General features: G+C 41.2%; 1 protein-coding gene across 1 annotated transcript in view; it reads right to left on the bottom strand.

Annotated features, from left to right (window-relative positions):
* Positions 1 to 437: 437 nt before the first annotated feature.
* LOC131403908 (centrosomal protein kizuna-like) overlaps positions 438 to 26,262 on the bottom strand; it is a 66,248-nt gene continuing 40,423 nt past the window's right edge. The window contains 5 exon segments of the mRNA XM_058538132.1: positions 438 to 560; positions 2,971 to 3,075; positions 17,706 to 17,771; positions 18,895 to 19,060; positions 19,687 to 19,743. Of these exon segments, the coding sequence (XP_058394115.1) occupies positions 469 to 560; positions 2,971 to 3,075; positions 17,706 to 17,771; positions 18,895 to 19,060; positions 19,687 to 19,743 (486 nt within the window). The 3' untranslated portion in view covers positions 438 to 468.

Below are 26,262 nucleotides of genomic sequence, written 5' to 3'. Positions count from 1 at the left end.
AGAAGGCAGGGAGCTTCTGAGGCAAGGAACATGTTGATAGAACTCTGAAAGGAAGTGGAGCGTTTTCCGGTGATACTTAGAAGCCACAAAAAATAAAAAATAAAATCATTCGAAGAGCTCTATTCCAAATGACCACGATGCACATGTGAGCACATGGGTCTCTACTACAGCACCATGCACTGGATAATTCACCTTGTTATAACACATGGGCAGCAAGGGATCATCAAAATAATGGGTGCTGGGAACCAGGTCTCAGAAATAACTGACACCGCTGGATGACAGTTACCCACCCCACCCACCCTTAAGCCCTCTGCCAAATCCTCTGTTTTTCCATCTCCCAGGAGAGACTGAATCTCCATTGAAAACCATCAAGGCCACTCTTTAACCAGCCTGAAAAAGTTGATGGGGAAGATGCACAATCCACCTCTTTCCTGGAGCCAGGGGAACCAGACTGTTCCCATGATGCTATCAGCGTGCAGGGCAATCCTTGACCTCTGCCCCCTGGGTGACTTCAGCCTTGGATGTTTCTGCTTCAAGTCTGATTCTTAACTGGCAGTCACCTGAGATCACGGATAGAGAGTGCATGGGTGTCTCTGCAAAAGGCATTTGCTGAGTTTCTATCCTGTAACCTGCTTGCCTGCATGTAACCTCTGCAGCCAAGCCATTCTCTTAAGAATGTGTCCGTGCTCAGCCTGAAGAGGGTTTCCATGTGCTTACCAGCATAAGGCCTTTTCAGACATGGAAAGGAAGGCGCAAGGTGGCAGTGGCTTTCCTTAGTGACAGGTCCAGAGGCAGAGACCTAACACATCTGATGCAGAAAGTAACTGAAACATGCACTGCTTCTTCAATAGTCAGATTTGGGGTGGCTCCTGAGTTCAGGGTGCCCATCCTCACCACTACCTGTAACAGCAGTAGCGGGGTACGCTAACCACGGGGTACATGGCTTCCGTTTCCCTCCACCCTGCCAGCCTGCCTCCTGCTTCTCTTTGGAGCTCAGAGAAGTCCCCAGGATCAGAGTGAGAGCGAGAGAGTGAGAGTGAGAGTGAAAAGTATTGTGTGACCACACGTAAACTAAACGCCAGAGGCCGTATCTGACCTCAGAGATGGCTGACACCACCAGAAGGACTTCTATGATCCCAACGCAGGAAAATGTGGAATCTTGCAAAGCACATAGTGTAAATTTGAGTGTGGAGTGAGGGAACTGAATCTAGGGGTGCTTGATTATACAACCTATAAAGTATCACTTATGAATAAATTAATAAACAAATACATTAATCATTAGTATATTAATAGTACCAACATTTTTTTGTGTGTGTGAGGAAGATGAGCCCTGAGCTAACATCCATGCTAATCCTCCTCTTTTTGCTGAGGAAAACCGGCTCTGAGCTAACATCTATTGCCAATCCTCCTTCTTTTTCTCCCCCAAAGCCCCAGTAGATAGTTGTATGTCATAGTTGCGCATCCTTCTAGTTACTGTATGTGGGATGCGGCCTCAGCATGGCTGCAGAAGCGGTGCGTCGGTGTGTGCCCGGGATGCGAACCGGGCCGCCAGTAGCGGAGCACACGCACTTAACCACTAAGCCATGAGGCCGGCCCCCAACATTTTTGATATACATCCAAGGGACTACAACTTATGTCAAATTTACTCATCCTTTGAACTTGTCCAATTAACTATCCATATAAAATAAACTTACCAAACATAGATGTGTGGAGTCACCTTCCAACCACGTGTGTCTGCTAACTGGCTGTAAGGCTCTGAGGGAGGTGCTACTCTCTTGTCGCCTCCTTTTGTGAAATGAGGGGGTTGGATAAATACTTTCTAAATCTCTCTGGATTCTAATTCTGTGACTCAAATGTGAAGAAAGTGGTGAAAAGCAAACGGTTAAGGGCTCACGAGTGCTACATCTTTCCAAAGTGATGAAGCCCTCCATCGGGGCAGAGGCCCTGCTTCATACCTCAGCCAACTACAATGTCTCACATTCGCGGAGTTCACATAACACCCAGCACCACCGCGGCCAGCAGTCGCTGAGGGCTGCTCTCTAACAGGCCCTGTGCTGGGCATTTCGCCTGCAGTGGCTCACTGAATCCTCAAAACAACCAAAATAACAGAATTTTGCAGCAACCAATTCTAACACTAATATTATCTAGGAAATAGCTCTCTGAAGACAGACAGCTAAGTCTAATGCACCATATGTCCCTCGAAAAAATGCCTGTCTGATATAGACATCTTTGAGACAATTGGGAAATCTGGATATGGCCTGGGAATTATGTGATGTTAAGAGATCACTGTTCATTCTGATGGGTGAAATTATGGAATGGTGGTTTATGTAAGGATAAGGAAGTGACTAAGGTGTACTTCCTTCTGTATGAATCCATTTATTTTCACAAAGGGAGCTGAAGTGACATACTAAAAAAAGGTGTAATAAAATAAAAACCAATGAAAATAATAAAAATGCAATAAAGTATAGGAAAACAAAGAAAATTACAATTAAAACAAAAATCCTAGATTGAAGGAACTACACTTAAGCTTAAAATTTAGCTTTACTGGGATTTACAGTCTTTTCATTTAAAAAGCCCAAAGTTTTCCAACATTCTGGTGAGGGAAAATAGCCCAGGATGATGTTCCCCATTGATGATTAAGAAACTGGAAGATGTGGGAAAAGAAAGAATTTGGGGTGTCTCCTGTGGTACTTAGTGACAAGTTACTATCATGACATGCCAGGTATAATCCAAGGGCCTGTAAGGACCATCGCCATGCCAGGGCTGGCACATATCCAGGAGAGAAGACTCTTCCAAATTCTTGTTTGTTAAGGACTGAAAAAGTACTGGCTGATTCTGATCCAGTGATAGCTTATTACAAAGCAAACTCCAGAAACTTTCAAAGAATGACCACCCTTCCCTGAGCACAGCACTAGCTGCTGCCTTGGGTCACCTAGACACTGGCTGTGAGTGCTGAATCTGCTCACTTACCTGACAGTTGTGATGCAGAAGCATCTGCCTTTTGGAACCTGTCTTCAGTTTGATTTGTATTATCCTGAAGGGTAGACCACTTCAGCAACTGGTAGGCTTTTGTTTCTACAGATTTAAAAAAAGGCACAGATAACTGGATATCCACATGCAAAAGAATGAAGTTGGACCCTTACCTTATACCATACACAAAATCAACTCAAAAAGGGTTAAAGACTTAAACATAAGACTGAAAACTATTAAATTCCCAGAAGAAAACATAGGAGAAAAGCTTCAGGACATTGGTTTTGGCAACGATTTCTTGGATATGACACCAAAAGCACAGTCAACAAAATTAAAAATAGACACACAGGACTATCTCAAACTTAACTTTTGCATGTCAAAGGAAACAATCAACAGAGTGAAAAGGCAACCTACACAATGGGAGAAAATAACTGAAATCATATATTTGAAAACGGGTTAATATCCAGAATATATAAGGAACTTCTACCACTCGACAACAATAACAAAAATCAAATAACCCGATTAAAAATGGGCAAAGTGCTTGAATAGACATTTCTCCATATACAAATGGTCAATAAGCACATGAAAAGATGCTCAAAATCACTAATCACCAGGGAAACGTAAATCAAAACCACAATGAGATATCACCTCACACCCATCAGGATGGCCACTATCAAAAGAACAGAAAATCAGCGTTGTGGAGGATGTGGACAAATCGGAACTCTTGTGCACTGCTGGTGGGTGTAGCTATTAGGGAAAACAGTATGGAGCTTCCTCAACAAATTAAAAATAGAATTACTATATGATCCAGCAATCCACTCTGGGTATATATCCAAAAGAACTAAAAACAGGATCTCAAAGAGTTATTGGCACACCCTTGTTCATCACAGCATTTTCCACAATGGCCAAGAGGTGGAAGCAACCCAAATGTCCATCAGTAGTTGAATGGATAAAGAAAATGTGGCATGTACATACAATGGAATATTATGCAGCCTTTAAAAAGAAGGAAATCCTGTCACATACTACAGTGTAGATGAACCCTGAGGACCTTATACTAAGCGAAATAAGCCAGTCACAAGAGGCCAAGTACTGTATGATTCCACTCATATGAAGTAACAAAAGTGGTCAAAATCATAGAAACAGAAAGTGGAAAGGTGGTTATTAAGGGCTGGGAAGAAGGGGGAGGGAGTATTAGTGTTTAGTGGGTATAGTGTTTCAGTATTGCAAGATGAAAAAGTTCTAGAGATCTGTTGCACAACAATGTGAATATACTTAACACTACTGAGCTGCACACTTAAGAACAGTTAAGATGGTAAATTTAAAGTTATGTATTTTTTACCACAATTAAAATAAAAAGTAGAATTTGTCCATGACAATTCAGGTTTCTGCCTGTTGTCCCAGCATAATAATTAATAGAGTTGTCTTTTGTTAATCAAAAGTTTCCTAATTTAGACAATAAATTATATGGTGACGCTACTTAAGAGACATATGAGCCAAATGCAGTGCAATGGCACAGTTTGGCTACTCATCAAAAAACATCAACTGAAAAGATATCTGCTTGGCTCCTGACTGAACACTGATTGGATATATGATATTGCTAAATTGTTATTAACTGCTTTAGGTGTGAAAAAAATACACAGAAATACTGAATTTTCTACTACCTAGAAACAAGTTTCTTGAATTCCTCCTACGATGTTAACACTTTTCAAATGCATGCAAATTAGTTTTTTGAACTGTCCCTTTTTAGAAACTCTGAAAACAAACAAACGAAAAACAATTTAGTTGAACCCAGGTTTCAAGACTCGAAGTCAAGTTGTATGAATGTATTTGAGGTGGCCAAATTCTAGTCATTATTTTGAGTGGGTCTGTGGATAGGTTCAACTCACAGTAAAATGGTTTCTCTCCAGTCCAGGCCTTGCAGAAGCGGCTACAGGAATGAATCAGAAGACACATAACTGACTGCCTTGGTTGGGCAGCTGGTCCTCTGCAGCACGCGCTGCCCTGGCCCTCAGGCTTGCACATTCGAGTGTGGGGTCTCTGGGCTGAGTGAGGGGCGGGAAGGTCAGGAAGGGGAGGCGGCAGCAGGATGAGCTGGGGGACCCACCGCTGAGAAAATCTAACCAGGCTCATCGTAGGGACAGAGAAGAGCATCTGCAGGGAGCAAAGCCAGGTGCCCCAGAGGGGTCAGCAGCAGCCTGGGCACCCACAGGACACCCTTACCCTGCAGGACTGTTAACAGTGTCTGCTGTAAGTTAAAGTGGGGAAGACTGTTGGGAAAAACAATAAATAATGATCACGTAAAGAACCTGAGAGACACAACTTTCCCATTACCTCAAGGCTCAAGGATGCCTGGATGAAAGAGAGGCTGGAGAAATAGAGTTTTAGCACAGACATAACAAAACAGCATCCACGTCCACATCTCCAACATGGCCACAAACAAAAGGACTCCTGCTGTCAGCACCGGAGGCTGGCAATCACTGCTTTCCTGCTTTTGCTGGTTCAATTTAAGAACTTAACCATGAGCCCCTTATTACTGGATTAAAACTACCGTCACACTGACGAATACAAATGTAACTTATCTTGCCCTACTGAGAATCAATCAAGATAAAAATAAGTACTTAAAATGAGCATCATATTTTGAAATATTAAATGCTATATAGTTAAAATATGTACAGATCAGGGACTCAACTCTGAAAATAATAAATCCTAAGGCAACACTTTTTAACATTGCTGGATTGTGATATTAGTTGGGCAAACCTGAACTAGTATTTTGACAAATTTAATAAAGAAAACACCAGATGTCATGCATGCAGAAGGGGAAAGTACTGTTTTGCATAACTTGTGTATATGTGTTGGGTACTGGCCTAGGACAGAAAGTGTTTCTTGCTGTAGATTAGTCCCACTGTCCTAGGACAGCATCATAACACTCTCCTGTCAGTCCTACTACCTATATTACTTCAGATTTGTGGTAAGGTACTTTTGGGAGAGGAGAAGTATCAATAAAATCAAAGAATTCTAAAAAGGTAAGGAATCACTGTAAAAGAGGTAAAAATGTTCTGTTTTGTTTTTATTCTATAAAGATCAACCAAAAAGTTTTTCAGCTTTTAGGATACAAGTCCAGATCATAATGACCATATGCTATTTCTGCACTCAATTATACTGACTTGGTCAAGGAAAAGAGAGCAAAGATAAAAGTTAAAAAAAAAAAAGAATAGGAAAAGAAAAAAAGAGTAGCTTCTTGGTAAACAAAGGCTCCTGGCAGCTGGAAGCTGGAGTTAGGCTTTCCTCTCATCTATTGTTGTGAGGTAAATCATCTGACTCCAGTGAGCTGGCTCTCCTGCTCCTCAGAAAACACGTGCCTTTTATTTTTAGGAGAAGATTTTCGTGAAAAATATAAAGCTAGTAGTTGTGAGTTAATTTCACATTTGGGAGGATTAAGTATTCTGTCCAAATATAGGACAGTACGGATATTATCACTGGTCTGAGTCTAGCAAAGGAGGAATGTGAAGTGAATTCACATTAGCAGCAAGGGACCATTTTATTTTACCACTCTGGAAAAGAAAGGCCATTTCCATGTTCCACACACTTTCCATTCTGGTTTCCTTCTCTTCCTTCCTCTTATTCTTTTTTTTTAATTGAAGTATAATCAACATACAGCATTATATTAGTTTCAGGTATGCAACATAATGATCCAATATTTGTACATATTGTGAAATGATCACCACAGTTAGTTAACATCAGTCACCATGCATAGTTACAAAGTTTCTTTTCTTGTGGGTGAGGAATTGTAGGATCTACCCTTCCCTTGCTTCTTGAAGGACTTGGACTCTGTAACTGGCCTTTCCCTTCAAGGCTGCCCTGAGTCTGCTTTCAACCGTACACAGTTTTGGAGGGATGTAGCTTGTCTCTCCAGTCTCGTTCTCCCAGAGCCCACCCCGCTTCCCAGCCATAGCTCCTTACTGGTATTTGATCTTTAAACCTTCTGTAGCCCTTCTCTAAGCGGAAAGTCAGTGAAGCTCACCCGGACAATTTTTATCTGGGACATAGCCGCCCTGACCTAAGTAATAGAGGGTTGGCAAAATCAAGCTGAGGACTGCTGGGCACATGGCCTGCTCCCATCCCCGATGCATGCTTCCTCGTGTGGTTTAAGGGCAAAGTGAAGTTTAAAAGGTGAAAGGATTAAGTGTATTCACTTGGAGGAAGAAACACTAACTGAGGCAGGACCAAGACACCAAACCAGCCAGAGGGGTTGGAGCAGGCGGCAGGTGCTGCTGTCTAACAGGAGGTCTGTGTCGGGCAGCAGATGCTCAGAGCTGTGGTCATTCTCCCATGGCATGTATCACACCCTCAGTCACCCCTGTTTTAGTCAGAAGAGCTGCACAAAACATTTGAAGGACTGGGAAACAACCCAAAAAGGAAAAACAAAATTAAGGTTTGGTTAAAAAATAACAATGAGAGGATAAAGGCTACATAGCCTGCGTAGAAACAAGGGAAGAGGGTTTAAGAACAGAAATTGCATAGATTGGACAGGGCAGGATTATAAATGCAGATGCTCTGGGGCCAAGCAGGTAGCACAGAGAAGTGAGTCTGGCCAGCTGGAGAGCACATGCCTGGCCAGGGGGGACAGCTGTTCTCCGGCTACAGCCAACTGCTGCCAGGTGGGAAAGTGGGCCTAGTCTTGCCAGACTCCTGCCTTTCTTAAAAAAAAAAAATGCAACACTGCACAGGCCAAACAGAACACATTGGAAACCTCGAAACTAGATGGTGGTGAGCAATTTTTTCTGTGTTCCCTAAAAGTGGCACAAGAACACTCGGAGAAAAACTTCAGCCAAGGGATATAAGCTAGATGTTAGCAAAAGCTTCCGTAGTTGACAGAGCTGAGAGACCCGGGAACACACTATCAAGGCAGGCTGCAAGAGCTGTGTGGAGGTTTTTAAGTAGCTGCTTGTATCAAATAGACCAGGCTTCAGACTCTTTGGAGGCAAGAGTCTACGTCTTGCTAGGGGCACTCGAACAATTCAGACCTCCTCCTGGAAAAGCCTAGAGGTCTTGGCCAGGACGCCAACTTCATAAGTCAAGTAGGCAAAGCTACGGGCATGAAGTTTCTGGTAACTCAGGCCCAGGCTCTCCTAGAAGGAAGAAGGATAGTGAAGAATCAAGCAGTTCAAAGCTGCACTGTATTGCCCTGCAGATTTATAGTTACGAAATGAATGAACGAACAAAAGAGCAAAAGTAACAAGTCTAGAGTTCAAATCAGCCTGCTATAGACAAGTGGGGGCTGAGTTCCTCCAGTTCCAAGGAGAAAAGACTTGAGTCTTCTCAACTGCAAGTAAACCCTAAGTCTGCAAATTCGAGGACTAGGTAGCCCCTTAAGGCTTTACTTTCCAGCCTGTGACTGAGAACTCCAGAGAAACGTTTCCGCTCATTAGTCATGTCAAACTCTCAGAAAATTATTGAGAAGTGCGTATAATTAGATAAAACAAATATTTCTAAAGAATACAATTATTGTCAATTAGAATGTTCTGGTACACACAGAAACAAATATATCTGCATGCTCAAGCTTTCAGTTCTGGATCTCTCAGTCAAGCATCTATTATACACTCAAATCTGTGTCAAGATTTAATTTAAAAAGTAGAAAATATTGCAATTTAAAACATAAAATAAAGGAGTCCGGGGGTTAAAATCCATCCTTGGCTATTAATTCCAGACTGATGACACAAAGAGATAAATATGTTTTTCCCTACTTTGTTACATAAGCCAGCCAAACCCAATCATCTATCTTCCTACAAAGTGGTGAAGAATCACTGAGATTGTTTTTTTTTTTTTTTTGGATATGCATTTCGTGTCTAGAAAATGGAAACAGCCAGAGAAGGAAAGCGAAAACATGCTGAATAAAGGGAGATAGGAGAGAGATGATGTTGAGGAGGGAAGAAAGAAAAAGCCTCAACTTCTTATCTTTTATTCTCTTTTATATGCAAATGTACACCTGCTAAAATATTTCTAAATCTAGAAAGAAAAAGAAAAAGAAAATATTTGATGAAAAAGTGCTTTTAACAACTCATTACAAGAACCAGAGAGAGGCAGGGTTCACCAGCCTCTAGGGGTGTCTCCAGGCAGAGAATCTGCCTCTGGCTTGCGCAGAAATCCCTAATGAAAGAAAGAAAAGTTGGGCCCGGAAAAGGAGTAACAAAGGGAGATGCAAACAATACCATCACTACAAATAGAAAAACAACCTTGAACCAACAAAGAACTGGGCATCTTTGAGTAAGGAAGGGGAATTACTATTCCTATAGGAAGTATGTAGAAATTTAAAAATTAAATTTGAAAAGTATTTTCTGTCCACTGAGTTTCCCAGTGCTGTTACTTTTCACATATTTCTACACCCATGCAAATTTTTTCCACACTGTTACTAGATGTGTTGCTGATGCAGCAAACAGTCATTTTTGTAAAATAAAATAAAAATTGTGACATATATTTCTAAAATTAATTCTAAAGATAAATATTATCACTGAAAATCCAGAAGTCATTTGTCTAGTAATCTGCTCAAATGAAAACAAGAAAATATTAGGATATGGGTGCCTTCACAATTCTGAAAATACAGAAAACTCATCTATATTTAGGATTTTTTTCAAAGGCCATAAGTCAATGTGAACCTGAAATACATAGGTTGGATCCATGACGAGAATCACTTTTCATGTCCAGACTTTCTGCAATAAACTCCACTCCCCCAGTGTTGTGGGCCTGTAAATCTATTGCCAAGGTTTCTCTGTGCTCTCAGAGACTGCTGATGTACAGAGAAGAGAAACTCCTACTTCACATGAGTTGCCTGAAGCTGCTTCAGAAAATAAATATTTAGGGGCCAGCCCTATGGCATAGTGGTTAAGTTCGGCATGCTCCGCTTCGGCAGCCTGGGTTCGCAGGCTCGGATCCTGGGTACCAACCTATACAACTTGTCAGCCATGCTGTGGCGGCGACCCACATACAAAATAGAGGAAGACTGGCACAGATGTTAGCCTAGGGCTAGCCTTCCTCAAGCAAAAACAAGAGGAAGATTGGCAACAGATGTTAGCTCAGGGTGAATCTTCCTCAGTTAAAAAAAAAAATTTACATCACATTCTTAATTTCTACGGAGTAATTCAACAATTACACTTGAAAATAAATGTCAGGCTTGTAACTGAACTTTAACGAATGTTCCAAAACTGAACTGAACAGTTCCGCTGGTATTACTTCATATGTAAATTTATAACCATAGTGCCTGCCACTTAACATTGTTCAGCCATGGGAGGGGAATTTTTAACTCTCCAAGTCATGCAATCTTGAACTTTTCAAAGATTGAGTAATCTTGATCAGGAAGCTATATTTTATTGGCATAATTAAATATTTTTAAAAACAATATTTTTAGCAATTTGCATTCAATGATTTATATAATGAGAAGAATCAGAAATAAAGACAATAATATTATCATTAGCATTATAGTAGGGTCAGGAATAATCAATGTATAAGATGAACTAGATGTTAGAAATGTAAAATATGAAGAAATCTCTCTTCACCCCCTACAGTGGGTTGAATGATGTCTCCCCTAAAATTCATGTCCACCCAGAACCTCAGAATGTGACCTTATTTGGAAATAGGTTCTTTGCAGATGTAATTAGTTAAGGATCTCAAGATGAAATCATCCTAGATTTGTGGTGGGCCCTAAATCCAATGACAGGCATCCTGACAGGAAGAGTGGACACAGAGACAGAAAAGAAGGTGATGTGCTGATGGAGGCAGAGACTGAAGTCAAGCTGTCACAAACTGAGAGCCACCAGAAGCTGCAACAGGCAAGGAAGCCTTCTCCCCTAGAGCCTTCAGGAGCACGGCACTGCTGGCCTTTGGTTTAGACTTCTGGCATCCAGAACTGGGAGAGAATACATTTCTGTTGTTTTAAGTTTGTGGTACTTTGTTACAATAGCCCTAGGAAAATAATACACTTCGTGATCCTCGATTTTATTAAAGTATCTGAAGCCCAACCTCTTCTCTCCCCACTTGAGTCTCTTGCATAAAATGAAGGTGTTTCACAACATGACCTACAAAGGCTCTTTCAGCTTTGAGACCCCCTGCTCCATGGTTCTCAAACCTGGGGAGTCACCTGGGGGTGTTATAAAAGACTGATGCCTGAGCCCCACCCCTAGAGGTTCTGATGTAACTGGTCAAGGGTGTGGCTGGGGCATAGGTATCCACCCAGGATTCTACTGTCAACGACCAAGGAGAATTTCTCTAGGCATTTATGAATTAATTTCCTTGAATGCAGGAGCAACCAATCGAAAACACTCTTCAGAAAGGTGCCTTTCATTCTTTACTGACCATGTTAAACAAACACCACCACCCTGTAATGTCATGAGTGAAGACGCTTTGCTGTAGCAGCAAAGGGGAAGCCCCAGCAGCCTGACATCTACCACAGAGACAGGGCCACAGGGACTGCAATGGACAATCCAGCAGCATGAGATGGTTCCCCTGGTTTTGCACGAGTTGGGGCTCCCAGGCTTGGCAGGTAACACGTCTTTCCTGATCCTCGTGCATTTCTGGGACAGGACAGGTGAGACACGTTCTTAGTAAAGTCTCCTTAGTGGAGTGTTACGCCACTGTACTCTGGCGTCCAACGTTGTCACCACAGTCTTCTCTCCCAGGGTAAATCCAGTCACCAATGACAACCTGGCTATTGTATGTTCCCAGCCTTTTCCAATTTGATGTAAAACTCAAGCAATAACGTTTTGAGAAGCACTGCCCAGAACCCCAAGTGGCTGACCTCCCTCACAGCTTCTAAATGGACATACCTTAGTATGACATTGAATATTTCAGCTTGCCAAAGAATATCAGTGAGAAACGGCACTGTCAGGCAACCACTTTCAACACAGCTTGACCGAGAGAATAGGAGTCAAAAGAATGAGAGGCTGAATGGACATTCTTAGAGGCTTAATCCTCTTCAGATAAAAGCTGAGAGCCCTTTTCACACGGAGCTTAAGGAGATGAGTTTTGCCAGGATGGGCACGTGGGGTGGGGAAAGTATTGGTAGAGTGACTGAGTGAAAGAGACAGCGTTCTGGCCTGAATCAACAAGCATTTAAGGAAACTCCTTAATCTTTGGATTCCAACTCGTTTTTATTCATTCGTTTGACAAACTGAGTGCCCACTGTGTTGTGTGCCAGATACCGTGTCAGGTGACGGGTTTCTATGACATTTAGCATAACCTGTGTCACTTGCTAAAACTAAAACTCACTTCACTCTCAGAGGTAAATTCAGTATGAATACAAATAAAATTGCCAACGTGGGAAATTTCACTTGGGGGTATAAGTAGTTCAGATGAGATTTTCCCTCATAATCTAGATAAGCATGGCTTTAATCCTGGTCTAAGTGTTCCAGGGAAGCACTGACCTGAGTATTCTAGTCCTGCACGTGTACTCAGGCTCGCCCCGCTGTATAAAGGGCACACACACCTCCTGGCAAAATCCATACTCGGAAATCCTTGCAAGTGCCCACCTCTCTAGGCCTAACACGAGAGAAAGGAAAGGTATAGCTTCGCTCATCATCACTCGCAAAGCATCCTTGTGGAGCTCATCTTTTGTGATGATATACACTGATGTTTAATTAATCCAGACACCTTGATGCAGTCGCCTCTCTTGTAAAACGAAAGCAGCAGGCTGGTGGAACAGAAGGAGTTCAGGGATTAAATCTTGAAGTTTGAGTTCGATTCAAGATCCAACACACTAGCTATATGGCCTTGAGCAGGACTCAACCTTCCTAAGTTTCTGTTGGACTGACTGTAGAATGGGTCCCTAATGTTTACCCCACAGGACTGTTGTGAGGATCAGAGATGATGAAGACTTAGGAGGGGCAAGGACCCAGTCTTATTCCCAGGACTTAGCCAAAGTAAAGGTGTAATATACATGCAAATGATATACTATCTATTATAGGGAGAAAACCACACATTCATAGATATCAAAATTATTCTTTGATTTCTACCTTAATTCTTCACTGTGAACAACCAGACTAATGAAAGGGGTAGATTGTGTTAACAACAACAGATCATACAGGCTGTGGGAATATTTATTCTGGTTGTGTGTGTGGGTCTGTGTACGGGAGGGTTTCTATGTAAATCTTAGCACAGATTGCAGGAGCTCAACTTATGAAACCAACACTCTGCAAATGATTAACAAAGCAGATGCCTTCAGAGTGACAGCACACTCTTTAAGGATGAGCCCCTCTGCCAAGGAGACCTATGTTTGGAAGTGATAAGCAAATAAGAAAGGGAAATAAAGAAATGAGAATATTGGCACATTTGACTTCTTTCATATGGAATGAGAATCACAGTCTCTTAGCATTAGAAGGAACGTCAGTTCCAGAAACAAGAATTCCTTCCACAGTGTCCCTCTAGAGAGTAGGTTCCTGCCATGGTTCAAGCACCCAGCACAGAATCTTATACCTGGAAGACACTCAGCTTGGTTTTGCCTCAAAGAAGAGCTAGAAAGTTCTTCCATTACTGAGCTGTGAATTCCTTCCCTGCACCACTCACACACAGAGCCCCCTGAGAGACTCTAAAATTACGCTTGATCAACGTTCTGTCTTGTACGTGGAGGCCTCGCAAATATTTAAAGATAGCTTTTGTACCCTTCTCAGGTTAAACTTCCCCAGGGCCCTCATCATTCAGAGCTTCCCCTCCATTCTGCCCAAACTCCTGGTGCCTGCCTGGGTTCACTTCGGTGTCTTTCTCTACTACATCTCCTCTGAGACGGCTGTAAAGCAAATAGTCACGCAGAAGGACCCACACTAAAGAAGAGCACTTCTGGACTGTCCAAACTCACTACTGGAACATGCTGGTCGTCAATTCGTCAATTCAGGAAGCAGCTTTAACAAGTAACTTTCAATCATAACATCAACTGGGTTTAGTTACACTAAAGTAGCCAAAGCTTCATTATAAAGCAATCTCATCCACAAGGGAGATTCCCACAAAAAGGACTCATGGGAAAACGTTGACGATAATTTTAGGGTATTAAGAATACTGGTGCCCTCATTAGACTCAAGGTTTTAAAAAACATTCTGTGTATATCTGTGTATATTTCCCAAAACATGTTCCACAGAATATTAATTCTGTTGGCTGTTCATAGGAAGGATTCCATTTTCAAATAGAAGATAATTATTTGAAACTTTAAGTTCACACCTTTAAATGGGTCATTTACTGAAAGTCTAAAAGTTTTCAACGTGCTCCCTGCACTGTGCATGTTGCAGAGGGAGAGCGCGATTATGCGGGATTTGGTCAGAGAATGTGTATTCCCTGAAGCATTTTCGGGGTGGAGCCTGCACAGAACACGCTTGGGGAAATGCTGCATCCGCCCATCCACACGGTGAGGCGGCACAGCAGGGGAGGACTGTCGCCTGGGAACCGTGTGCCCTGCAACGCCCTCACCTGTGAGCCTGTAAGAGTTATGGCACACAGGCACTCACAGGCAGAGATGCTGGGCCTTGACCAGTGAGAGCCCCAGGAGCCACTGCACCACGTTGTTGTGATTCTTCTCTAAGGGTTTCTCCACGGGACTAATTAGAAGTTCCAAAAATATCATGCAACTCTCCTCAAGATTCCTTTTTGATGGGGTAAATATCCTTCTGGATTCAAATCATCAATTGAGTTCTTAAGTGGAAATTTCTTGCAGAAACTAATTTAGCGGTACCACTGGGAAGCACTGTCTAGGAGGAATTATGGCAGCACAGGGCTTGGGCGAGTCTTGGTCCCAAGTGGCTACCGCAATTCAGGAGATGGTGTTCAGATGCCTTTCCAAGACTCGTCTCAGGATTATGCTTTCTGTGGCACTGTACCCCCAGCCCCCTGCTTCTTTTCCTCTTTGAGTTTGCTTTGTGAGATTCCTTTTAACTAGATGGCATTGGTTTGAAAAACTGGGGACTGTGGGGCCAGTGCAGAAGATCAATACTACTACTAACATTCACATGAATATTATTATTATAAATCGCAGCTTACATGTATTGAGTGTGTAGTACACGCCTGGCACTTGCACACACACGATCTCATGTAAACTTTAAGACCATCTTGCCAGGTGGTATGTCTGCTTTCCCAGTACAGAGGCTCAGGGAGGTGGAGAAATAGAGCAGGGAGTAAAATGCTGACACTGACGGCTGATGCCAAAGCCCAGGCTCAATTGCAACATCCCCTCAACCCTGAGAACAGCCTCTGGAATATTCCTTTTCTTTGGAATATTCTAGAAGGAATGCAGCCCATAAAACAGGAAAGTCTCAATAAAACTATTATAAAGGGGGAGGCAGAGTCTATCTTTTTTTTTTTTCTTTGTGAGGAAGCTCAGCCCTGAGCTAACATCCCATGCCAATCCTCCTCTTTTTTTTGCTGAGGAAGATTGGCCCTGAGCTAACATCCATGCCCATCTTCCTCTACTTTATATGGGATGCTGCCACAGCATGGCTTGACAAGCAGTGCGTCGGTACACTCCCGGTATCTGAGCCTGAGAACCCTGGGCTACCACAGTGGAGCGCGCGTACTTAACCACTTGCGCCACTGGGCTGGCCCCAGACTCTATCTTAAATCAAACTATATACCTGCTTTACTCTACCAAGGCCAAATCTCCAATAATTATGCCAAAGACACAAAGATTTAATAAAGAGATAATGGTCAAGAACTTAGAGATTAAACTATTACAATGTTATATGTCAATTATATCTCAATTTAAAAAACTGGGGAAAAAAGAACTTAGAGAGCAAAGTAGTTTCAATCACAGACATGACAACAGCATTAAAGAGTCAAGGCACATGAGGCCCTCAAACATTAATTTCATGGGAAGTCCAGCGGGTGGGGAGCAAAGAAGAAAGAGAGTATGGTGGCGAGGACAGAATGGAAATGCTCAAAGTAAATGGCTTTGAAAGTTTATTTTTATATCTCCCAAGTTATTTTATATGTCTAAAACTTTGGCATGCAACAGGCACAAAGGATTTTTTTCTTTATTTCTTTTTTTTTTTTTTTTGGTGAGGAAGATTGGCCCTGAGCTAACATCTGTTGCCAATCTTCCTCTTTTTGTTTGAGGAAGATTGTCTCTGAGCTAACATCTTTCTCAATCTTCCTCTATTTTGTATGTAGGATGCCTCCATAGCATGGCTTGATGAGCAGGGTGTAGGTCCGCGCCCAGGATCTGAACCCATGAACCCCGGGCCGCCAAAGCAGAGCGTGCAAACTTAACCACTACGCCACCGGGCTGGCCCCACAAAGCATTTTTTTAAAACTGCCAACTATTAATTGACTGATGGTAGGTTGTTGGAATTAAAATTTCTTTAAAAATCTTAATGGTAAATAGCCCTTATTATTTCTAGGCACATCACACCTCTTTCTACAAGAAAAAAAGAAAGATTTGAAACTCCAGTACTTAACTATCTCTTCTCTTATAAAGAAAGTCTATGAGAAAATAACGTTTGCACTAATTTTGAGGACAGTCATCTGCTCACAGCAGGGAATGACTGGAAAGAATACTGAAAAGAGAAGCAAGAATGGGCAACGAGATCACTTCCTGGTTTCTCTCCAATAAGTCTTTATAATTTTAACTGAAATAAATTCAGAGGTCATTAGATACTTCTGCATTCAAAGATAAATGCAAGAGAAAAGTCTCCAAATGACTTCTTGATTATCTGCAATTTGGGATCATCTACACTTCTACTAACAAAAAAATAAAGAGGGAACGCTACCAGAGTTTTCTCAAAATGAAGAATAAAAATGCAATAAACATATCACTGGGAAAATGTTTAAAAGAAAAGAAAACCTCTGTATTTCGGAATGAAATATTATCTGATGCAGAATATATACAATAATTGCTCTATTATAAACTCTTTTTTCAAAACCAGAGTTCATCACAGAAACATGAGTTTAAAAAATTAATCATCAGGCTATGAATTGTATTGTCATAAAAGAAAGCTATTCTTTTCCGCTTATAAACAACAAAACGACCACATATGCAGATGCATGCCTCAGTACCGCAGTGCAGTGGTGTGGTTACTTGTATAAATATTTAAAGTCAGACCTTTGAATTTATAATGAAGTAGTGTACCACTTTACAAAATAAGATCCTAGTAAATTTAGACGTATGACAAATAGAACTCTGTTCAGAATACTCATTGCTGCTGTTGATATTCTAAAACTAAAAATGTAATGATATTCAGATTCCAGCTAAACAAGCGTAATACATGTGCAGAAATCTTAATAGGTCTTGATGAAACGTTACTGCTAAAATTTTTAAATTATCACATGGGCTTTGTAACTGAGGCACAAGCAAGCTTCTTGTCTGGCATTTTTTTTTTTCCTGCTCTTATTTTAATGAGACACATTCAATTATCACAGGAAAGAAAAGAGTAAAATCAGAAACAGCTGTAGTTGGCCACACACTGGTGTTCCCCACGGAGACTGACGTTGTCACACAGACGCAGGTGCTGAAAGGCTATGTGATGGGGTGCTCACACGTGTAACTGTGTAACATGATCATGAAGAATTCAATAGGCATGCTTATTTTCCACCTCAGTTTCTGCTAATGTAAGCGCACACATCATGCTCTTACAATTAATCGTCCCCTCCAGCACGTAGTAGTTGAATATACTTGCTCTTAGCAGAGTCCACACACCACTAACCTAGAATGTTCTGATTATAAAACAAGGTTGAATCCTGTGTTTGAAACTCTTAGGCAACCATAACTTTACCTGTGATTGGAATCTTTGCTGCCATGCTCTCTTCCTTGCTCTCGTCTCCGCAGCCACTTGAAACGTCTAAAAATCAAACACAAGATAATAAAAGTGTATTTCAAGGTTATATTTACGGAATAGGCCTTTGCTTTTTTTTTTTTCTTAACTGCCATTCCTTTTATTTTCACTGCTTCCCCACCTCCTTTCTTTGCTTAGTTTATTTCTTGTCTGAAATAGTACTGTTCCTAAAAAGAAACCTATTCTAAAACTAAGGTATCTCTATGTTGCTTTCATGCAAAATGATTTAGCCTGACATCTATCAAATTTGACTGGGGCTTAAAACAAGCGAGCCTCAAATCCTGTGCATGTGTATCAGCTTCTGAATATATCCTGAGCAACTCATAGCTCTCTTGGGAATACATTATAGCGGTTTATTGGCATGTCTTAACAATAACGTTAAAATAATCACAATTTTCGGGCCGGCCCCGTGGCTTAGCGGTTAAGTGCGCGCGCTCCGCTGCTGGCGGCCCGGGTTCGGATTCTGGGCGCGCACCGACGTACCGCTTCTCCGGCCATGCTGAGGCCGCGTCCCACATACAGCAACTAGAAGGATGTGCAGCTATGACAGACAACTATCTACTGGGGCTTTGGGGGGAAAAATAAATAAATAAAATCTTTAAAAAAAAATAATAATCACAATTTCTGGATACTAAAAATTGGTTATTAAGTTTTGGGGGGCATAAACTCTGATTCTTAATCATCTGTTTAAACTTATAAAAGGTTCTATTATAATTAAAAAGAATGTTTACCAATTATGAGTAAATTCTATTAAGTGATATCAAAAACTTCACAGTACTCTATGTGAAGTACTTGATGGACTCATTTTCATAGAATCATCTTCATCTTTGTGGGATGATAATAATTATCTACTGCCAAGTGCTTAGTCCTGTTAAGATTTCAATTTATAAAAACTTATTTTATTGGAAATTCAGCAGGACAGCAGATCTACAATTAGGTTTCCTATTCCTGTTAGACTGAATGAAAACATATATTTATTGGAAGGTGGTATAAAACAAATAACATATTATACATATTAAAATTAGAAGTGTTCTTGAGTCTGCTTTTTTATAGGTACACCTTGAGAAAGGGTGTTTGCGTTGACTCTGAATGCGTTTTTGCTGTGGACAGACCCTTTAACAACAGTTACCTTGTTCCCTTGTAAGAACACTGTTGAGCCATAGAGTGGGTTTCGCTTCCTTTATTCCACTACTGTCATTCAGAATAGATGGCAAGCTGCAAGATGATTCATTACTGTGAACGGCCGAACTATCGTCACACTCTTCTGTAGGGGCTTTTTTCAATAACGCTGCTGCCTACAGTGTTTAAAAGAAATAAAAATAAACTCTAGCCACATTCCCGTTGGTCTCAAAGACCCAGCCTTCAGACATAATTTTAGGTTAAGCTTTACTTTGGATTTAATTTGCTTCCTGACATTTAATTGAAATTAAAATGTCTTCAAGATAAAATAACATCTGATTATTTTGCAGCATAATTTAATTCTTTACAACAACTTACACTTGTAATAATACATTTTTTTGTGGCCTGAATCTTATGTCATGCTGAAGTGTTCTGCTTGTGAAGTACGTATGTGAAATGTGACCACTCTTGTGAACCTGGGCTGGTTTATCCAAGATCGACTCTCTCATTGCATGAATGCTGTTGGTTTGGATTGAGAAAGAGATGTGGAAAAATGTGACCTTGCAGTATCCCCATCCTTCCAGAAATGACCCCTGAACTTCCCTCAAATGAGAAGACTGTAGAAAAACTTGGTGGCTGAGAAGGAGACACTAAGCAAAAAGAGAATTGCCCTTATTTTAAAGCATAATTGTCAATCAAGGATAAACACACTCTGCACTTTGCTGCTAAGTCTGCTGGGGAGCTCAGGAAACTTACTAGCCACACTGCCTATCTGTTTTCAAAGGGCACCAAATTGTCTTACCCATATCGCCTCATGTGTCCTGGGCAGGGAGGTGGGCACAGATTTTATCACAGCCAACTTGAGAGGCAGAGAAAAAGTAAAAATTAACAGGACAGGTAAATACCCATGTCTCTTAATTTCTAGGTCAACACTCTTCCCCCAAGAAATAAAACTATACTGGTAACAAGAGTTAAACAACCAATGATGACATTGTCCCGCTGCCAGAGTGTGTTTCTCTCTCATTTCCTACTTGGAAGTGGTGATTTGCCCAGGCTGCTGGGAGAGGAAATCTCGGTGGTGGTGCTGACCTTTCCCTGGTCTCTGGCAACAGTAGTAAATACAAGGAAATGTCCAACTCAACCTGTAGAATGGACACGAGACTCTACAAGTTAATATGAAGAGCAAAACTGGACAAAGCCTCATAGGTCATCTTTAGTTTGAGAGCGAAGGGGTAACAACAGAATTCTCTAGTGAACAAGGGGGAAGATAATCATCTCTTCTCATGAAGATGCCCTGACAGGAAGAATCACAGAGGCAGAATATGGAAGATCTTGCCTTGTAAGTTTGGCTTTGAACATACAAGGCCACTGCCATCGGCCTTGATATCCCTGCAAGGCTCCTGCCCTCTGCCCTCCCCTGGACCAGCTGGCCACCTGGATCCACGGCCTATCCTAGGGGCCGGAGCAGGTGATTTTAGGGGATTTAAGGAATTCTAGTCTCCTCGGCCGAAGGACTTGGTGTCAAGTTAGCCTTGTAGCCAGCACCTGTCTGTGGTCCAGTTCTAGTAACCAGGAGCTCTTCCTCTATTTACATAAAGTAGTCCCTGAATTTTACTCGAGTTGTGACAATTCTCTGTTGGGATGACCTGCACTGTATCCCTGTTTCTGCATACTGGGGTTCAGGTGTAGAGTCCTGCCCTCGAAGCTCAGGCCAGGGCTGGTTCCCATCACTGGCTGCCATAATGCCTCAATCCCAGCTGCCTACATGGACCACTGTACTGCACCTGCTTCCAGAATCTGTCCAGGAAGACAGGTGTGAAGAATAGTGTCACCTCCTTGACCTGCCATCTCTCAACTGTCAGTGCGCAAGCTGGACCACTGTGGCCTGTCTCATTTCCAGACCTCCACCTCTCCTGCTCTAGTCTGTCTGCTTCCACAGAGAGATAAGCTCCTATTCTGTGTGCCCAATCATCCTGGATCTATGAAAAGCATTTTAGAATATGAACAAAAAGAACTGACCCAAATTCTGAAGTGAAAGTTATAATTTTCTTTTCCTAAAATAATTCAAACATTCTGAGAGAGCCTCAAATATGTATTTCTTCGTCGTATTACCTTATGCAATAGCTGTAACTAATAATTTCTTGGCATGACTTCGTAAGAGCCACTGTTTTAACACATATTTTAAGAATAAAATTGTTAAAGGACTTTCTACACTTTTTACTGTAGAATTTGCAGATAATGGAAACTGTTTTGGATTGTCAATGACTCAGATTACTTGTAACTGGGCCCTCAATGATGACACACAATTTATCTCACTGTTTTGTGCACCTCTTTCATATTAAGACCCTCTTTTGCTTTAGCTGGGTTCCAACTGGGTTTCAAAAGAACACAATAAAATGCTATAATAATCCTGCAAATGTCTTTCTAATAAGTCCTTGTATACTTGATAAGAATACCACCACTGCTACTAGTTCTACACTCTGCCCTCTTTTTTTTTTTTTTACCATGGTGAGGTAAATAAAGTAGTGGGCATACTGCAGGTTTTCACTTATTTCATATATTTTATCCCATTTATCTTCACTACTCAATACTCTTATCTCTAGGATTTCTCTTACTTTTTTGATAGAGATGTTTATAAAAGGACTCATCTTTTAAGATAATCCTAGAGATAATTTCTCAAAGATGAGTCTTTTATTTTATAAGGATTTTGATGGATGGTCAAATTACATGAGAATGGTTGGCTTCACTTTACTGGACCACAGAGCCAAGAAAGAGAGCAGCAGATCTGCCCAATGGGTCATTCATAAGGGAACCCACAATATAAATCCCTAATAAGCAGGTAATAATGATAAGCAGAGACAGAAACAAAAGTCAATCTCAGACAAGGAATGGTTAGAGGTTTCTAGTCAAAAACAACTTCTGCAGAGTCAGGAAAAACATCTGTAATACATTCTCAGGATGTACTGTTTGCAGATGCTTTAGCCAGGCATATTTCTAAGGAAGCCCCCAATTTGAAGGAGCTTGCAGTCTGAAACTGACAACACTAACCCATACCTACAAAGAAACAAAAGCCCAGAGAAGAGGGAACAAGCTGCTTTACACAGCTCATGCTGGGACTGAATGGGCTCTGCAAATTGGAGCTCTCTATCTGAAAAATGCCACCAGACAACACTTTTACCATGGGCCTCCTGATGGTGCTTATGAATAGACTATGCTTGGGTCTCAACTTATCTGTTAGCTAATAAAGGCTCTCTTTGATTTCATACATTTGGAGCCCAGGAGGGAGACTGGGGACTGTCTCACTGTTCTCAGCAGTCTGGAGCCTAAGTCAATAGAACAAACTAGTTCCTCACTTTTCTGCCTTCCCAGGAGCCAGGAGAAAAGGCTTAGAAATTCAATGCCAAGGCACACACTATTTGTAGAATGACTGATGGTCATATTTGACATCTTAGAAAGGCAAATCGTCCTATGATTTACACTTAGCAGGACACTTAGAATTACTGGCTCAATTCTACCAGAATTTTTCTCAAAGGTCAGTTACGGTTCCTGCTAGGTCTAGAACCCCAAGAGTCATCTAGGCTGCCTCTTAATTTATATCCAGAAACTTAACTGTGATATTCAAATGCATAAATAGACAGATGAAGATAATAACGGAAAAGACTTTGTGTCCAAAATATCATTAAGAAAAATGAAAGGCAAAAATCAAACTGCTCAAAATATTGCAACAAATTGTACGAATTTATATAAAAACAATTCTTACAAGTCAACAAGAAAAACATTACTAACCTAATAGAAAAATGAGCAAAGGACACGAACTGGCAAATTATAAAAGAAGAACCACAAAGGGCTCACAAATAGGTAGGGGAAAAGTTTGACCTCAATGGTAAATATAAAGGTCAAATGAACAAAAAAATTGGATGTCATTTGCACTTCTCAATTTGGTGCTCAAAAAAAAAAAGGTTGATAGCACCCAGTTTCATAAAGAGCTCAGATTATATATATATATATTTTCCTCCATTCCTTGTGACTTTGATGACCCCTCCAGAGTGAGATCTGGCAGTGCAGAGCAAAAGGCTGAAAGACACGCATTCCCTTCGACCTAACAACTCTACATCTAGGAATTCATTCTAAGGAAATAGCATGGATATTTGTACAAACTGAATTGCTCAGATGTTCTTTGAAATTTTTTTACTACAGGAAAAATTAAAAACAACTTAAATGTTGAACAAGAGGCTGGTTAAAGGGACAGTGGAATAGCCACACAGGGGTCTCTGCACAGCTGTTGGAAATGATGTAGAAGAACATGTGATGGTATGAAAGGAAGTTCACTTGTGACAAGTGGGAAAAAAAGAAGCTATGGACACAAACAGTACAACCCATGTTTGCCAATATATTAAATATTAAAAACCATGCACCACAACGTCAACGGGCAATTTTATTTTCTCCTTTTTGTTTACCTTAATATTCCAAGTTTGGTTTTCTTTTTTTCCTGCTAGTTTTTTAAGAAAAACACATGCTAGCTCCAAAGGAATCTGATTTCTGCGATGGATGGTACAAATACAAACAGAAAGCGAATGTGAAAGCATTTAATAAAATTACATTTCCTTCTGTACGTAAATCAGTGCTGTTAATGCAGAGACAGAAAAGCAGGAGAATTAAAAACCACGGATGTAGACAGCAGATGACAATTTCCCCTAATACACAGATTTAACTGACTTTTTCCTCAAGAACCTTCCTCTTGCACACCAGAAGTAATTTTTCAATGTTTAAAGAGAAATGCAAGCATCATCACCTAAGGTATGTCTAAGTTATAGGAAGGGGATTTTATCTGTGCAGCAATTAAAAGAAAGGGGAAAGTATTCATATGAGCCAGCAAATGAGTATTCAAGAGAGAAGACCAAGAGAACAGTCGATCCTTAGGGAGAGATGAAGGTATTTCTGTGACTAGTCATGTGTCTTTCTGGTATGTGTGGTGGGGGCACTCTATGAGTGCCACCAGTAAGCCACTCTGCTTTCCCTGGAGAAGTTCTCCTCGGTGGAAACAGACATTACTTAGGAGAGAAGGAGTATTAAGGCACTTTGTGTTTTAATGAAGCACCCAACTCATTTTTTTTTCCACATAAAGTAATTATAAATTTTTCTGATTTAAAAGCCTGCAGCTCAATTATGTAATTGCCTAATAGGGTATGCGGATGCTGTGGATCTTATCTGGTCTCAAGGGGACATAATCTGAGTTTCAGCGGCTTTAATGATGTATTTACTCAAGAGACAGGACTGACTCTAGCTGACAGCAAGGGGACCCACAGGTAAACATCATTTACACGTGACTGTTTAATTAGCCATTTACCCAAGAGATCAAAGTAAATATTTCTGAGCTGCATTAGACTCTTAGCCAAGTAATTTTTAGTAGAACTTTCTTAAATTTTGAAAATCTCTTATTTTTAAGATTTTTATCTACAGAGAAATATGTAACTCATGCTATTTACTAAAGGTGTATATTGTTTCAATACAGGGAAACAACCAAAGATACTTGATTTTGCTAATAGTAAAAGCATGACATGTAAATCAAAGCAGTCCTAGAACTCACAAAAGCATTTTGTTCTAAAGTTCGCAAGGCTTGCCCTGCCCACGTCATTTTGGTAACATTGTTCTTTACGGCTGTGCATTTCTTCAGTCACAACCTAACCGTTTCAGAAACTGCCTGCTTACTTCGATTTTTAAGGACAGATTTTGTGATTAATTTATTGGTAATTTTTATGATTGTCACTAAGATGAGATCAGGATGATTTAAAAGGGAACAAAAAACCTACGAGGGGAGGCAGAATAGCACTTGATTCATAAGTTATTAATTGGGCAGCCCCTTCTCATTAATAATGGAGTTATTGGGCCGGCCCCGTGGCTTGGCGGTTGGGTGCGCGCGCTCCGCTGCTGGCGGCCCGGGTTCAGATCCCGGGCGCGCACCGACGCACGGCTTCTCCGGCCATGCTGAGGCCGCGTCCCACATACAGCAACTAGAAGGATGTGCAACTATGACACAACTATCTACTGGGGCTTTGGGGGAAAAAATAAATAAATAAAATTAAAAAAAAAAACAAAAAACCAAGCAACACTGAGAGATCCTTTAAAAAAAAAATAATGGAGTTATTATTTGAAAAATTATGAGTGGATTGGTTGTCTGGAACTGGGAATATGTTTTCTAATATAAACAACACCTTTTTAAAAGAAGATGACTAGATAGGAAAGGGCAGTGGACCACTGCTTATTTCAGCCTTGACACGGCTGAGATGCGACCTACTCGAGTGAACAAGAATGGAATACAATGTTGTTACAAAATGGTACTAGAGAAAATGGACAACAAAACCGGAAAACAAATCCTTCTTAGGATCTACATTTATTGGGCCAGCCCAGTGGCAGAGTGGTTAAGTTCCCCTGCTCCGCTTCAGCGGCCCAGGGTTCACAAGTTGGGATCCCAGGCGTGGACATATGCATGGCAGGTGCATCAAGCCATCCTGTGGCAGGCATCCTACATATAAAGTAGAGGAAGATGGGCACGGATGTTAGCCCAGGGCCAATCTTCCTCAGTAAAAAGAGGAGGATTGGCAACAGATGTTAGCTCAGGGCTAATCTTCCTGACTTAAAAAAAAAAAGAAAGAAAAAAAAAAAAGATCTACATTTATCAATAGGTGTGGAACAGATCTAAAAAACACAGGTTCTGTTTTTCCTCAAGAACATGGTTCTTTCTCAAAGAACATTCACACAACTGGTATCATACCTCAAACAAAACAAAACTATAGGTTATTTATTGAGTCACAGGAAGTGCAGTGAAATGAAAATATGTGTGGGAAGGATAACACAAGATTACCTCTGAAAAGGGGCAGGGGCTTGAGGAGAAGCGCACAGGGGCTGTATCTCCGTAATAATTTATTTCAGGAGAAAGAAATTGGGGAGGAAGGAGGTTAGAGGAGGGAGAGGAGGAGAAGGAGAAAAGGAGGGGAGAAGAAGAGGAGAGAAAGAGCAGAAGAAGGGAGGGAAGGTGCGTGAAAGGGGGAGAGAGAAAAGCCAAGAGGGAGGGGGAAAAGGAGGAGGGGTAGGAAGATGAGGAGAAGGAAGAGGAGGAGCAGGTCTGAGATAAATAGGGTGCAATGGTAACAACACATGTGAGTCTGGGCTGGTAGGCGTGGGATTCCTGGGTTCATTTTATCACTCTCTGTTTGTATGTTTGAAATGCTTAAAAAAGCACTTCTACTCTCTTTTAATCAAAGGGGCAAAGAAAGGGGGGCTTGAGAAGGACTGAAGGTGCTCTGAGAGGCTTGAGGGGTGATGGCCGAGGCTCTGGACCGCACAGCCACACAGGTGTGTGACTTCAGTGCAGAGATGG

Source organism: Diceros bicornis, unplaced genomic scaffold (assembly GCF_020826845.1).
Source record: "Diceros bicornis minor isolate mBicDic1 unplaced genomic scaffold, mDicBic1.mat.cur scaffold_95_ctg1, whole genome shotgun sequence".
NCBI lineage: Eukaryota > Metazoa > Chordata > Mammalia > Perissodactyla > Rhinocerotidae > Diceros > Diceros bicornis.
Note: the sequence above shows the minus strand (reverse complement) of the source record. Positions and strands in the feature narration are given on the sequence as shown.